Here is a 16,790-nt window from a genome sequence, read left to right as displayed (position 1 = left end):
CCAACATATCTTTCAGTAAGATTTAGGCCTTATACCACTGTAAGAACATTGAGATCCAGCACTGCAAGCCTGCTCAAGGTGCCGCGGTTTAAATTAGCTACCAGCGGCGGAAGATCAGCCACTGTTCTGGGAGCAAAGGCCTGGAATAGTATGCCAAAAAAACTTAGAGTAATTGAACAGGAGGGGCAGTTCAGAAAAGCATTAAAGACGTGAATCTTTGGAATATCGGAGGCCTGCTGTCTAGACCTTATCTAGGTTCTGTTCTATACAGCTGATTCTTGTCACTCACAGCGCCAGGAGAGTCCGGTAGGCGTGGCAGCTGCGCTATAGAAAATCCACTTTTCATTTCATTTAATTTTCGTACACTCCTGGTACAAGCCAGCCCAGTGGGGATTCCCACATCCAGATAAATGTTCTGTTTTCCAACAATTTGTATGTAAAATATGATCAAGGTCCCCCCACTAACAGAACGCTAACCATTTCGGACTGCGCGCGCCCACCCTTCTTCCCAGAAAGGCGAATTGAAGAGAGCGTGTGGTAAGCATCATGGCTCCCGCACAGGGAGACGGGCGAGCGGTAGATCAAGATGGACACGGAGTGTTGCTTGGTCCCGTGGTAGTGACGGTCATGTTGCGAGTTCGTGGATGAGGAGGACAACGAAGAGGCCAGGTTGAAAGAACTCCACACAGAGCTGACCACACTCCCCCAAAACAGGGACCATATCCACGGTGTCCAGTCACAGTAGCATGCGGTGTTCCGGGGTCCTGGGTAGCCGCCGATGGCCCCATCCTCACATGCATGGTAAAAACGAGAGGCGCCGGCTGCAGGAGACCACAGGGGTTTCCAGCAAACAGGGCAAGTTCATGATGCCCTGTACCGGGTCATTCCTTTCCAGGACCTCCTAGGCCCAGTGAACCACAATCCCAGTTCCTTAAAAGTGGGTAGAGCGACTGTCCCGGTACCACTTCAAAAACTCAGCTAAAATTTTACCTGCTAGGTAGCTCAGCGGGTTAGTTCACCAGCTGCTGAGTTATGCATGCAAACTGCTGGTTTGAAATACAACTTGTTGATTGAACCTTTCGTCAGTCTGGGGTTGTGAAAAAAGTGCCAGATGATAGTTGGAAAGTAGCACCTGATGTGTAGAGCTTAAAGGCGCTGCAGCACAGCGGTAGTTAGTGTCATATCGTTATTTCTTCAAGGTCTAGTGGTACTTTGCGGTCATATTGCTCAACAACTTGCGTAGCATTAGACGGGAGCTGAGACCAGGGCTAGCTGGAGAAAGTGCCAGTCGAGATGGTGGGGTAGAACCAGATCCAAAGGGAAGTAAGACAACCTGTCTTCCTGAAGAGTTTCAAAGCGCAGCCATGCCAGAGAAAGAGCATTCCATTATCACATCAATACACAAACGAGAACTCCAAACGTTATCCGAGATAGATCGGTGGGATAGTGTATCGGTTACCTCAAAAAAGAGACGACCAGCAAGTCACAGGCTCGAATTAGACAGAGGAAGACTCAACCGTCGGGATGAAACAAGCGCGGTACCGCAAAGGTAGCCGCGTGATTAGTTTTGCTTCGCTTTTAAGTGAAAGCGCGATGCAAAAGTAAACACGCGGCTGACCTTTCCAAAGCCGAATGAGAATAAAAAAGTGCGTAGGGACTAATGAAGGAGAGAGTGTCACACCGCCAGTAAACGATCCAATCCCGGTGGGCAGAGCCAAAAGGAGACAAGGCAGCAACAAGGAGGGACTAAGAATCAGATGCCAGCATTTTGCATAGAAGATGACGCCAGCAAATGAGGAAGATGGGCGGGGCTACAACTCCGCCTCCGAGAGCTTTGGAATATTTATTGATTCCAAGAAGCTCTCGTATGACGAGAGCAGCGTATGCTCGCTGCTTTCACCAGCCGAGACCTAAAAAGTGAGGTTGTGGTGGCGATAGGGGCTTGTCAATATGCCCCTTCATTTTTTCCACATAGTTGTTCTATCATTGCAGTGCTCCATGAGTGCAATGCTCTAACAGTGCAAGTGAAATCTGTTCTCCACATGAGGTCATCAGACTTGTTAAGCCCCCTTACATTTCAGGAGTGATTATAATCATTCTGTGAAACAGCAAATGAAAAATCTGATCTCTGTGGGCCTTTAATCTACTTATTTTGTTCGTGGAAACTCATCTACTGTTATTATTATTATAATTAGTATAGAGATTTGTAAAGCGCATGGCTACCCATGGCTACCCAAAATTGGTTTCCCAGCGCTATGCTCCTTGTTATACCTCAAGTCATGCTTTCTCTATCACAGAGCAGGTTTTTAGCAGTTTGCAAAAAACCAAAAGAGAGCAACATACTCTCCTAGACAGGGTGAAGGAGTTCCACAGCTTAGGACCTAAATAGAAAATAGCTCAACCTCATTGCTGAGATTGCTTTACTCTGGGGATTACAAAAAGTATAAAGATTGCTTGAGCGCAAAGAATGACTATGTTTATGTGGTGACACCAAGGATCTGAGAAAGATGGGGTCAGAATTAGAGAAACATTCATGCACGTAGCATAGTGCTTTAAATTGCACTCATTGTTCAATTGGTAGCCAGTGAAGATCTTGGAAAACGCTGGCTGTCGACGTAAATTTAGAAGGGTGTAGTGAAAGTCTTGTGGATGTGTTTTGCACTTTATGAAGTCGCTTAAGCAGGATCTTCAGAGCGGCTGGATAGAGAATATTATCATAATCCAGCCTGGAGTTAATCAAGGCCTGGATTACTGTTCTTTGGGCTGAGACAGGAAGACTTCTAAGAATTTTCCTAAGGCATCTTAGAATACCAAAACAGGTGGAAGCGACCTTGTTAATTTGATGACTCATAGACAACCTGTCATCCAGCCAAACACCAAGGGGCATATGTACAAGCCCCTCTAATCATGTGAACGTCACTTTTCGCGATGTTCCTGTGGCGATAGGTGCATCGCCTTATTTCCAAGGCAGCTTTAATCCACTTAATGTGGCTCAACGCTACCTTGTAAATAAGGCCCCCTTTCATGTTATGCTTAGCTTGAAAGCGGAGGGCAATGGGTGTTGCTGGGGGTGTTCCACCACAACACCCAATGTTTCTGACGCTGCCTCCTATTTACAAGGGAGGCATAAATAGGAGGCAGTACCTGAATTAAGACCAGGGAAAACCTGGTCTTACCCTGGCACAAGAAGAAGAAATGTTTATTTTCTCCTTGTTTTTGCTGTTTTCATGTGTGCTGCCTTGTGCAGCACACATGAAAACAGCAATAGGCCAATGATAGTTTATGTAAAGGAAGGTCCCCCTTCCTGCACATAAACAATCATTTTTTTAAATGCTGTTTTGCAACTTCTATGTGTGCTGCATTAAGCAGCACACATAGTAGTTACAAAAAGGCATTTAAAGATTGTTTATGTGCAGGAACGGGGCCTTCCTGCACATAAACAATCTTCCCCCAACGCAGACACGTAAGGCTGCTAAGTGTAGCGCCAGTGCAGGGGTAAACACAGGTCTGCACCATATTCTTGTAAATATGGTGCAGCCCTCCGTTTCTGAAGGTGACTTCCCTTGTACATATGCCCCCAAGACTCTTAACCACAGGTACTGGTGTCCAAGCCTCTTAACCACAGATACTGGTGTTCGATTATTACCCATAGCTCGGGCCAAGCTGAGGTACCGAAAGGTGGGGGAGGTTGAAAACCAACAGGATCTCAGTCTTATCCCCATTCAAATTAAGGGAGTTAGCGTTCATCCAAGATGAAACTTGTGTAAGGCATAGCACTCTGATTCTCCTGTGATGACAGGGGGACCACAATCTGGATGTCCTCAGAGTATACAAAGATTGTGAGACTACAACTTTCCACAGTCCCTGCAAGTGGCCAAGATTGAAAAGGGTCAGCCTGAGGGTGGAGCCCTAAGGCATGCCAGATGATAATGGTAAGGCTTGAGCGATGCTGATAAGTGTGTGTCTGGAAGACACAGTCCTGCAGGAAAGAACCTAGCCAGGACAAGGCCTTGCCCTGCACACCCATCTCTTCTAATCTTTGTAGAAGAGTGTTATAGTTAACTGTGTCAAATGCGGTACTAAGATCTAAGAAGTAGAAAGCAGTTGTATCACTAGTATCTAACTGGTGCCTTAGATATTCAGTGACGCAGAAAAGAACTGACTCCGTGCTATAGAGCCTGCTCTGATGCCCGATTGCGAGGGTGAAGCATGCCACTTAGTTCTGTATACAACATGAGCTGTTTATTCATGTTTTTTTCCAGAACTTTTCCCAAAGTATGCAAAGGACAGATTGGCCTCCAATTGGATCAGATGAAAAGGCCAAGATTTGTCTTTTTCAGCAAGAGTATGACCATTCTGTGCTTCCAAGATTTCGGGACAATGCCTTCTGAATATGATGCATTCAGAAGCTGAGTAAGCAGGTGCAGCAACTATGGGGCAAGCTTGCAAAATACCAAAGGTGGACAGGGGTCTAAAGGTGAGCTTGATTTGGTGCCAGTAAGAAGCGATGAGATCAGGCTGTCCAAATGTTGAAAGGAGCTCAGCAAATGAGGAGGGTCGGGATGTGAGTGACCGCAGTTATGCTCGAGTGTACGGGAAAAGGTTTGCTAATTTGTCGCACTGATGTTGTGAAAAGAAGGTGACTTGAACAGTGTCTGCAGGATCTGACAACGTTTTTACCACTTGAAAAAGGGTTTTAGGGCAATTTTGATCTGAAGTTATTTTTTCAGAAAATATATTTCATTCAACCCTATTGTTGAAATGGTGTCCGACGGCTGAGTTCCTAACAATGTAGCCAAAAAGCTTGATTTCTAGACCTGATTTCCGCAACAAACTATATTGTGTGTGTTATGTTGGTGAGCTCACTCTAGTGGTGAGCTCACTCTAGTGGTTGTCAAGAGACTCTTGTGTGGAGTCTCTTCTTAACAGTGTGATTTTGGGCTTGCCACTTTATGTCCCTGCAGCTCTGTATGACATGTCTAGAAACCTCTCAGCGCTAGATTAATTGCAGTGTTTTCGACCAGTTTGAGAAGTAATATTTTCTTTGGCAGAATTATTTTTAGAATACTTCACTGGGAGACCCAGGATATTCTTGTTGTATACAGACACATAACACTTCATTATATTATTCTGTTTAAAAACACATCCCCCTTACCATCTCCATTGTACATCGATTCACCCGGAGAATTTAAAATAACAAACCTACTAACAATTACGGCAGTTCCTGAAGAATTGTTGCAAACCGCACTACCTGCTGGCTTTAAGGCTGGAATACAGTGAGTAGAAATATTGCTGCATCTATATTTGTGGCTAATGGGCTGAAGAATTGAAAAACAGAACGAAATAGCTGATCAGGATTGTTTAAAGAGAATTCAAGGTCCACACAGCCAAACCCTACTGCGTGGCAATGGTTATATATTCGTTCGTGCGATAATTGACTCTCTGTACCATTTTACTACAAACCTGACTCGCTCGATTCCCACTGCCCATCAAAGTGCTGTCCTTCTTTTCCCTGTTCTGCCACCCAGCCTTCCCAGAAAATAATAAAGAACATGCGAGTCGCCTCCTGAACTGCGTACCGCGCCGTGGGCGCTCTGGATCCGGACACCTTGTTACCTCATACAGGTAGTTGGTCTTTGTTTTCCCCTCAAACCCGCCTGTGTACCAGCACGCCAACTATGCTGTTTACAGTTCTGAATGCCTCCACTCTTGCTCTTTCAGAACACGTACCTGATGTTCAACCTATTTTCCCCTGTGCAGCCTCTGTGCTTGCTGATAACGTAAATTTCCTTTTATCCTTTGGTAGAGAGACAGAGAGGAATCTCTGAATATGACAATACTAGGAATACATACAGTTTATGACACCACCCCCTAATTCTTTTTTCAGGTAAACTCTTACCCAGTCCCAGTCCTGAGGAGAACCCATACTTTTCACGGTTCGAAACACGTTGACCCCCAGCCTGTGTCAAGAAAGAAGGGTGCAGCTAGGGACTAACTAATACCACTCGTGTGGGCCCTTGCTGTCAATCTATATAATACTCTACCACAGGTGTTTTGAGACAGGCAGGCAAACCCATTCTAGATCCGCCTGTCTACTGGTTTTCTAGTCAAAGGACTGGTTTTCTTTACGTGTAAACTGTGTTTTTTCTGTAAAGGTGATTTATGATTGTGATTACTTTGCAATGTAACTGGTTTCAAGTGTTTTCTGTTGGTGTCACTCCATCTTGAGTACTTACCTTAAATGTCTGTATATTTGTATATATTGTATATATTCTTGCATGTTTTTGAACTGACTGTTTTGATAGAAAGTCCCTTTTTCATGTCATGTTTCTGATGAACTAATGCAAATTGATTCTAAATGACAATAAATTTGTTTGGAATATATAACCATTGCTTCGCAGTACGGTTTGGGTATGTGGACCTTGAATTCTCTTTAAACAATCCTGATCAGCTATTTCGTTCTGTTTTTCAATTGTTTAGATCCGGGCTGATCAGTAGTAGGATCTAATACCTTCATTTGTATACAGTAATGGGCTGAAGAGGCACTTACCTGCCATTATTGCAGCCAACGCCCCACACCCGGATGTTGACGATTGGTTGGCTGTGTATCAGACTGTGGTCGAGGGGGTCCACCAGGCTCATCGTGTCTTTCTTAAGGATCATCACCATGTTCTGGCCCTTAGGAGACAGAGGAGCAGCTCATATATTATGTACTTTCTCCCAAACAACCACAAAGCTTACAATGAGTTTGAGAGTAATAGGAAATGGACCAGGTAAGTACTTTTGGCGATGATTTATATGCTGTATTATTCTATCATTGTTTTAAAAACCTTTGGCAGTGTCTGACTGCACTTTCTCACTAAAGGATCAAATGCAAAAGTTGTCTACAGCAGTAACTACTACCCAAGGCTGTCAGTGTTTCTTTCTTTCTGAAGGATCTAGAATCCTGAGAGTCCTGCATGTGAGTAAGAGGAGTCCAGAGCCCAAGAGCCTAAAATCCCACCAAGCCCTAGAAGAAAATATGGCTGGAGATTAGCTCTCCCAAGACTATTCCAAGTGCTAATAAAGGGAAGGCCTATTTGCCCTAGATGTTGGACTCGTTTGTGGAACCAGGGTACCCATAGGAAGGATTTCACTAACAAGATGCACTTTACAAAGGTTTCTTCTAAAGATTCATTTGTGGTCTGATTTAAAACCCATCATGTTCTTCAGTGTTCTGATAAAGAACTAACAAGTATTGTATTTTCAAGGTATAAGACTAAGAAAAACTTATCTTGTATGTAAACAGCGCAAGAGTTTTTTTTTAGCAAACAATATTAGCTTATTAATAAATTCGATATAATTATAGAATAGATAGATTGGTGTAAATATTACATTCTTTGTTGAATTATAACAATATAAACTTTTTACTTTTGTTACTTTAATATCAGTACACATTTTTGCAATAAATGATTAAACATCCTCAAATATGAATTATATGATTGTGCCACATGGAGTAAGTGCCTTCTTTTACTGTTTAAGTAAGTGGGCGTAAATTTGTTGAGCACATGTTGGCAATTGCTTTTGGAAAGATTGAAAATATTTTTCCTATTTTCTATTTTACAATATGTGTATTATTTGCTATAATATAGCCTTCTATTATTGAGCTCCTATTCAAAATCGAAATGAATTTTTCTTAAAGTGTGTCGAGATAAAAAAAAAGTTTTTTTTAAAATAAAGTAACTTAAGACAGATGGTAACAGTGTAAGGGTGGTGCACTTAGCTGGCACCGGGCAGTCAAGTCCCTTGGAAACATCTTTTCAACTTTGGCTCCGAGTCACTTTGCTAAGGGGCTCCCATGAAGCTCTTCAACAGGCGGCAAAACAGCAAACTTTTGCCACAAACATTGTAATTGATGCCAACAAAACTGCTTACACTATTCCTTTCGCTTGATTGCACCACTACAGTGGACTTCAAAAACTCTCTATTACCCCCAGCTCAGCCATAGGCCGTACCCCTAAAAATACTATTGTAATGAATTATTTCACTTGCTGAGCCTTACAAAATGGAACTCTACCGTGGCTTTTTCGAGATGAAATGAACTTTAGAACTTTGAAGAAAAAGTCACAGCATTTTTGATCCTACTAACTTTACTGCTTAATGTCTGTGCATCTGCTTTTTCAGCCAATCTTTATTCATCAGCCAAGAAATTAGGTTAACATATATGTGCATGTATTATTTACAAGCGTGCCTCATGGATATTTGTCATTTATTTGTCTGCGCATTTTACTCTCACTGTTTTTTTTTTTTAATCTTACTGGCATTTCTACATTCTGTAAAGAAAAAAACACAACTAGGATTTTTCACATTTATTTTATTTGGCACCAGGAAAAGGCGAAAAGAATTAAAAAAAATGTGCACCTACGTAATAGTTGTAAAACTTTTGAGATGTCTGTATACTGTGTAAGGTCACTATATTGAATAGAGATGGAATATATCATATGTGTCACAGCCAGCTTTAAACCGTAGACACTTATGGTTCCAGTAAAATGTTCCCATCAGGCAACTATTATGCCAGTAACGAGGCCTTATTACCAACTGATATACTAATAATCAGTTTGTCATCATACAGAAAAAGTGACACAGCTCAGTTGCCTTAAGACCAGGCTGATTGTTAAGTGTTGGTGTCTTTCTCTAATTCTTAGGTCTGGCTTTAGGCAAGTCATTTTGATATTAAATAAAATACATGCATAATATAATGAATATAATGAATGAAAGGGGTTTCAACCAGCTGTCCTCATCAATTGGTGTTGTGTCGTTCATATTTTGCTTCTGCCCACAACAACATGCAGCACCAGGAAAGGAGGTCAGCCCACTTCAGTCACTGGCTAACTTGACTTTGATTGACTGCATGTTGCTCTTTCAAAAGGAGCACATCTGCACATAAGGTAGTTCTGTTCAGTTAGAAAGTTTTTTTTAACTTTATTATTTTGGTGTATCCTTTGTGTTTAGAGTCTGATATGACAGCAAGCCCATTTCTAACAGCTCTTCCAAATTGAGCATGGGGCACTTTTCCAGCTTTATCAGTTCCTGTCTTCTGCTAATAATGTAAATTCCCCTTGGAGTGTCCTTTGTTTATCTGACAACTTCTATTTCATACCATGTCAGATTGTGTCTGTTGAAACTGTTTTTTGTATTGTATTTTGTATTATATATTGGTATTTGTCAGGCGCGTGTATCACCCGTAGGTCTCGCAGCGCCAGCGGAATACTCAGATATACTATACTGTGAGTGGTCACTTGTTAGAGCTGGAAGAGCTAAGTTTTCAGTAGTTCGTAAAATCTCTTGTGGTTTTGTTCTGCACGAAGATGTAGGGGAAGGGCATTTCAGGTTTCAGGGCCAATTTTCTGTTGTTTTTTTGCACTAAAAATATGTTTAGCTAATAACGTTTTCAGATTGATGAGAGCCTGCTGCTTTCCCAACAAAAAAGGTTTTGCACAAACCATGACAGAACAAAACAGGAACTGCCAAAGCCTAAAAGCTGGCTGCCAATTCCAGACCTCTTGGCTTTGTCAATCCTTGTTCACCAATATATCTTGTTTTTCATCTTTTTATACGCATATTTTCAAATCAAACACAAAACTATTTTGTTTATTTATGAATGTCCCTGTGTATACCTGGCACTATTGAACAGGTGGGGACTATACAGGATTGGATGGATCCTATTCAATACATTATAATGTCAATTGGTAATCACGTTGGAAAACATAATATAACACACATAACATAACACAACATGACATGAAATGACATAAATTAACAAAAAGTATTCTTAATTTGTGCACCAAGAAGAAATAAAGGAGCTTATTTATGAGCCCTTGTGATACTTTTACGCTGCCGGTGTGCCCCTTTTTGTGTGGCACCGGTGGCATAAAAAATGTGCCACATTGTGCCCTATTTACAAAGTGATACAGCTAGGCAGATGCATCACTTTGTAAATCCCTGCACCTCATTATACCTGCACCAGGTATAATGTATGCAGGGTGGGTGCTACTCCGCAAAAAGCCTTGCAGAAGTGGCACGTTGAAACCTATAAGATTTTCTAGGACACTACTGCATCAATATCTTACACACAACTCCAGCAAGGCTTCAGTTTTGCGCCGACAAATACAACAGTTTTGTTATGTTATGTTATGGTATGTTAGAAGGGTTTTTTAGAGCTCTCGTTCACCGGATGTTTTTTTGGCGCTGATGAGGAGAGGGATCGCCAGTTCGAAATGATTAATTATAACGCATGAGAAAAGCCATGTTTTGAGAGACTTTCTGAATTTGATAAGGTTTGTGCTTAATCTGATTTCCACTGGGATGGAGTTCCATAGTCAAGGGGCAAGGGTTGCGAACCTGCAGCCCCCTTGCCGCTTCAGTTTGAACAGCCGCGGTCGTAGTGGGAGTACCTGCAGGGCGGTGACGTGGGGAGGGGGAGGGGCAGGGTGGGGAGTAATCATCTATGGATTACGGAACTTTACAGGTAATAAACATATAAATAAATAAATATAACGAATTTCGTTGCGCACACTGCATGGCATTTGGGAATGCAGTGCACGCAACAAAATTCGTTTTATTTATTTACATGATTACTTACCTGTAAAGCACCATAATCCTATACATTATTACCCTCCACCCTGCCCCTCCCCCTCCCCACGTCACCGCCCTGCAGGTACTCCCACTACCGACCGCAGCTGAGTTTGAAGGTGGGTACTGTGAGGAGGTGGAGATGGGCTGAGCGGAGGTTGCGCGAGGGTGTATAACGGGAAATGCGGTCAGTGATAAATTTGGGGCTGTGATTGTTTAGGGATTTGTACACCAGGCAGACGATTATAAAGGTACAACGCTGGGGTATAGGTAACCAGTGCAGTTTTTTAGGAGAGGGGAGTCATGTTGCTCTCTGGGTTGTGATAAATAGTCTAGCCGCTTGATTGTGCACTAGTTGTAGTCGTTTGGTTAGTCCAATTGGGAGTCCCAGAAAGGTGGCGTTTGCATAGTCAAGCCAGGATAAAACCAGGGCTATCATGACCTGGATCAGTGCAGTTTGGGATAAAAGCCTGCTTATTTTCCTGATTTTGCGTAATTGCAGGAAGTAGGTGGAAATCACGGTGCCTATGTGAGCTTTGAGGGACAGGTCGTTGCTTATGATAACCCCAAGGCTTTTTATTGAGATGGCGGAAGAGGGTGGGGGGCCTAGGTTGCTTGGCCAGTAGTGTGGGCCCCAATGAGTTTGTGTGTGTGTGTATGTGTGTGTATGAAGCTTATATAGCGCATGACTTACCCTGGGGCGGAGTATAAGTTCGGTTTTGCTGAGGTTCAGTTTTAAATGGTTGTGATCCATCTATTGGTGGATGAAAGTCATTGTGTCTTTGAAGTCAGATATCGACTGAGGGGAGTTGTCGATCTGGAAGAGGAGTTGGAGATCATCAGCATAGTTGAAAATGGTGATTCTTCTCTCCTTAAGGGCGCTTATTAGTGGGTGAAGGTAGATATTGAACAGGTGGGGGAGAGGGACGAGCCCTGTGGGACCCCACAAGTTGTTTTTAGCTTGGGGGCAGTGAATGGGCCGGAGCGGACTGCCTGAGAGCAGTTGTTTAGAAAGGATTTGATCCAGCAGAGAGCTGGGCCCCTAATGCCAGCCTCTTCGACCCTGTCGGCCTAGATCCCGAGGTCGACGGTATCAAAGGCCGCCGAGAGGTCAAGCAGTACCAGGGTTATACTGACGTATCTGTCATTCCTTGTGACATGATGCGTCATACAGTAAATATGACGCATCAATGGTGCCGCAAGGAGGGCACACTGAGAAGTGCTGCATTGCTTCTTTGTCGCAGCAATGCAACACTTCCCATAAATAAGGCCCAAAATGTTTAGCCCTTAATTAATTTATTGGTAAGATCACAGAACTGCCTTGCATCTCTCTTCCCACTTAGATGTTGCCTACACCAGGCTGCACTCCTAGCTCTTTGGGAAAAAAATATGGTTCCTAAAAATGTTACAGCTAAAATCTTGTAAGTGGAAAGAGCTATTTTTAAATATTTGTCATTAAATATACATGAACTTTACAGTGAATCTCTGTGGGACACAACAGTCAAAAGCATAGTTTAGTCTGGGTGCTGAGCCTTTGACCGTGAAAGAAAGAGATTTTACTCCTCCTCTCTCCCATAAAAGCACTGTGAAGGAACAGACATCGATTCACTAAGTGCCCTGGGAGAGCAGAATTAATTTTCTACATAATTTGACCTCCTGTGGTGTCACAGGATGACGCTTCGACCCATGATTAGCCATCACAGCTTTTTATTTGCTGCTGAAGGGCTCCATTGATCGCAAGTCTCGAAGTAAATAACCAAAAGTAAACAGGGCTCTTAGAATAATGCTTTTCATTCCCGTTGCTGATGTTATCACCTCTGGGACCAGAGAGGCAGTGCAAGAGTTCCCATAGACCAAGCAAGAGGTAGCACCTGCTATGGATACCCGTCCCTCATTCACCCCAATAATAAGTCAGGTGGAGCCAGTGGCTCAAAAGAAAAATGAAAATGATAACGTTAATATCATTTTATTTTTCCTATTGAAGTTAGTGGCAGGGTGGGGCAGGGCTGGCCAGAGCAGGGGGAGCAGTGGTTTGCACTACCTAAGTGCTCATGACTGTTTGGCCGGCCTTCTTGGACTGGCTAAGAAGTCATGCGCGCTTTGTATATTGCCACCAGGCTTCATTACACAGCCTGGTGAGGAACATGCACAGGTTCCCTCTACCCATCTGATTGCCAATCCACGGCACTCAGACCAATCACAACAGCGTTGTGATTGGCGCAGGCCGGGACAGGAAGGACAAGAAGAAGCCAACAAAGGGAGAAGGAAGAGGACGAGGGCGGAGGAGAGGCAGCAGCCGGCCGTTTCAGGTAAGTGCTTTTTTTTCATTCACTCCCCAAACCCCCACCCAACTAGCCCCAAACTGTAGCAGCCTCTACTGAGTGGAGCAGATTTACTGTATGTAATTCCACTGCACCTGGTCACGGCTGGCTCATGCTCCTGCACTTGGTCTTCCCTTGTTCAGGAACATGATCTGGTAAAATCACATGAGGCTTTGGCTGCAGCCTGACAACGTTTTTCTCTGGCTCCCCCTCCCTAAACTATTCATCCCTTTCCCTCCCACTAGCATCTCAGCCCCCTTCACCCTGCAGGGAAGCCACTGATCGCATATACCATCTGCTCCAGGCAGCTGGTAAATGGGCAGGGGGTATATGGGAGTATTAAATGCCTCGGACAGCAAATAACCTGGAATTCAGCATGGTAATTCTGTGTCTGCACACTTATTCTCGATTCTGAGGGGTCTAGTTCTTAATGTGCGGGATTCCATTCGGAGATACAGAGCAGTAACTGTAATTCCGGTCACTGAGCAGTACTTAATTTGAGCCGGGGCTTTCCGATGCTAAGCACCAGCACTTAATTGGTTTCCGGTGCTCGGCACCGGCACCTAATTCTCAACACCATACTTGGAACAGTCCACCACATGGTGGCGCGGCTCATCTAATTTAAAGATGAGCAGAACAAGAATAGTTTAGGAATACAATATACATTAAAGTTGCAAATACCGGCCTAACCAGCAATTCCTTTTGCTTTGGGGACCTGGAATAATCTGAACTGTTGTATTTACATGCGAGAGAGATGGTTAGTCGTTGTTTTGGCAGCAATGACAAGGGCGAAGGGTGGTGCAAGCTGCTGTGGCCTCCTGGTCAGAGCCCTGGCACTTAATATTTTACAAATTAAGCACTGCCGCTGGGGATCTCCTGCATGGAATTCTGCGTAACTCAGAATCAGCGCATTTGTCGTCCATGCCAGTGGCTGTCATAATGCAGTGCGTGCTCTGTACAAAAGCAAAAACAAAAAAAATAATGAGGGAATGGATGGATTTTTTTTTGGATTGAAGACAAATACTCACCTCTCTCAGATCACTGCCCTCGCCTTTACTGTGTGTCAGCTGCTGGATGCAGTTGTTTACAGTGATGCCACTTTTTCCTGGAGCCAGGTCTTCCTCAGGTATCTCTACCCACCCCAGTGAGCGCACTGCAAAACACTGAAAGAACAGACTTAATGGGAAACAGTTCCTTACTGCAGGCTTCATGGAATCATTCACGAAAGCCGGGACAAATAAACCAAGAGCCATTTGCAAATCAGGAAGTACAGTTTGCACACCTACTGGTGTGAAAATGGGGATGCAATTTGAGATGTGCCCTATGTATCAAAAGGATGCATTGCAAAATGACAACCCAAAATCAATTTTACCGAGGCAGGATGCTATTTACGACCCTGTGTGAATAGCTGCATATGGAGAGATGGTAGCCTTCAAGGGACATCAACCCACCTGCTGGCCCAGACCACTGCCTGTTCCCCCTGAGGCTTCCCAACATGATTGCCAAGTCTTCCCCTGGAGTCTCTACTCAGCTCTCAACTTTGGTGAGAAATATATCCCTATGGCAATGAGGGGACTATGTTTTATTTCAGGCACAATATGGGTGGTCAGGCAGGAGGAGGCCTTGGTTGCATCTCATCACATCGTAGTTCAATTGCTGCTCTTTCTTTTCCACATTAAAGTAGATGACCTTCATCCCTCATATTTTTACTCATCTTGGCCTTGGATATGATTTAAGTAGTGAGAAATAATTAGCAACGCTCTTACCCTGGATCCTGGATCAGTGGTGCCCTGAGAAAAATCCTCATCAGGCCAGGAGAGAGAACTTCTGCAACAGAGAGAGATGAATTATGTCTGCAATGCTACTTACAGAAAGGCGAGTTACCTGACAACATTGCACAGTAAGGGGCAGATTTACAAGAAAGTGACACATCTGTAGAGATGCGTGACTTTCCCTGCGCCACCATGCAAAGCCTTTGCGTTACAATGGATGCGCTGTATTGTAAATACGGCGCTCCATGGCCAGCCACGGCCTGTAGAGGGAGTTCTGGTGGGGCGGAAATGCGGGGCGGGGGAGGGGAAGAGTGGGGGGGTTCTATAAATTTGGAATATGGATAATTGGAGGTAAGTAAACAATTTAATAAATAACCTAATTTCGTAGCGCGCCCTTCATCGCCAAATGCGATGCAGCGCGCACTCCGTGCAACGCATTGCTGGAGTATCTCATGAAAGTGACGCAACTCCAGCAATGCACCACAATAGATGGGTGAATCCCAGTCAAAAAGCCCTGCGTCATTCCTTACACCTGGTCTGAGCACGTGTTGGGATTTTGACGCAGCGAAGGCGTAGAGTGACGCAGTGAAATGTTGTAAATTTCACTGCGTCAGTTCTACATGGATTTTCTGCATGGGAACGCCCACCTTGCATACATTATACCTGACGCAGGTATACTGTGACACAGGGCTTTACAACGTGACACATCTCCCTAGATGCGTAACGTTGTAATTGGGCCGCAACTTTTACGCCACCGCTGTATCAGAAAAGTGACACAACGGTGGCGCAAAAGTGACGCAAGGGACTTGTAAATCTGCTCCTAAGATTCTAACTATTGTGTGACTCACATCAGGCAACACATTTATACACCGATGTATGACGTTACAACGCAAACTATTACAATGCATACTTTTATGATGTGTTTTTTACAATACAACTTCCATTACATCACAGTTCCAAATCAACGCAAGTCATTACAAGGCATGTACCATTACAACATAAATTACTATTCTAACACCACTGGATGCTTACCTCAGGGAAGGTGCTGGTCAGTGAGGCATATGGGTTGTAATGACATGCTTTGTAATAGCATGCATTGTAATGGAACTTGCGCTGTATTTGCTGCGTTGTAAAGGCATTGCGTTGTAATTTCCCCATTTTTATTGCTACTTTGACCCTCTTTTGGGCATCTGCATACAACATTACAAAAAATCACTTACACTTGAGACTGATTCTAGTAAGCTCTGTGCATATTGGTTAAAAGAGAGAAATTTAAAAGTGTAACCCAAGCATGATGCTTCTTACCATGTTATAATTTTGCCAAAAGACAGTAATAAAAAAGTTGGACAAACTATGAACAAATGTTGCATGAATTTTGCGTTATTATAGAGCTGTTGTTTAGTGCTACATGGTGTAAATCATTACTGAGTTTTACAAAAATCCCCCCAAAAAACTGCAAATAAAAAATTATAGATATCTGATAGTTTGGTTATGTTTTGTTAAGTGGATTTGTGCAGTATGCTAATCAACCCCCAGGGTATCCAGCTGCTTGAGCATGGTGCGTAGGCACTGGGCCCCACAGCGTTTATCAAAGAGCCAGGTCTTCAGCTTCCTGCGGATTTCGAGAAGCGAAGAGATGGGTCTGATGTGTATGGGGAGGTCGTTCCATATTTTGGGAGCATGTTTTGGAAAATGAGTGCTCTCCTATTCTACTTTTGCGAATGCTGGGTGTGTGCCTCTGTGAGATCGAGTGTGGGTGTTTGATCGGCTGGTGAAATTGAATGCGGTTGTTCAGGTATGCTGGTCCACTGTTGTGCAATAGCTTGTATCCATTCATGAGAGTTTGAATTGGCTGCCTTTGTGTATGGAGAGCCAGTGAAGCTCTCTGAGGTGTGCTGAGATGCAGGTGCTATGAAGGAGGTTGAGGATGAGTCTTGCTGCGGCATTCTGAATGGTCTGGAGTTTGTGTAGGACCTATTTGAAGATCACAGCATAGAGTACGTTGTCATAGCAGAGTCTGCTTGTTATGTAATGTGATGTGTGACAGTATGTCTGGTAGTCTGTGGTTGCCATTTAAAGATCTTGT

General features: G+C 43.6%; 1 protein-coding gene across 1 annotated transcript in view; it reads right to left on the bottom strand.

Annotated features, from left to right (window-relative positions):
• The window catches only part of APBB3 (amyloid beta precursor protein binding family B member 3), a 250,568-nt gene that overhangs the window by 100,016 nt on the left and 133,762 nt on the right, over positions 1-16,790 (bottom strand). Inside the window, exons 5-7 of the mRNA XM_086931390.1 lie at positions 14,699-14,759; positions 13,961-14,095; positions 6,551-6,678 (exon numbers count right to left, since the gene is read on the bottom strand). Coding sequence (XP_086787516.1) covers positions 6,551-6,678; positions 13,961-14,095; positions 14,699-14,759 — 324 coding nt within the window. The remainder of the gene's footprint in view (positions 1-6,550; positions 6,679-13,960; positions 14,096-14,698; positions 14,760-16,790) is intronic.

Source organism: Lissotriton vulgaris, chromosome 7, assembly GCF_964263255.1.
Source record: "Lissotriton vulgaris chromosome 7, aLisVul1.2, whole genome shotgun sequence".
NCBI classification, from domain to species: Eukaryota; Metazoa; Chordata; class Amphibia; order Caudata; family Salamandridae; genus Lissotriton; species Lissotriton vulgaris.
Note: the sequence above shows the minus strand (reverse complement) of the source record. Positions and strands in the feature narration are given on the sequence as shown.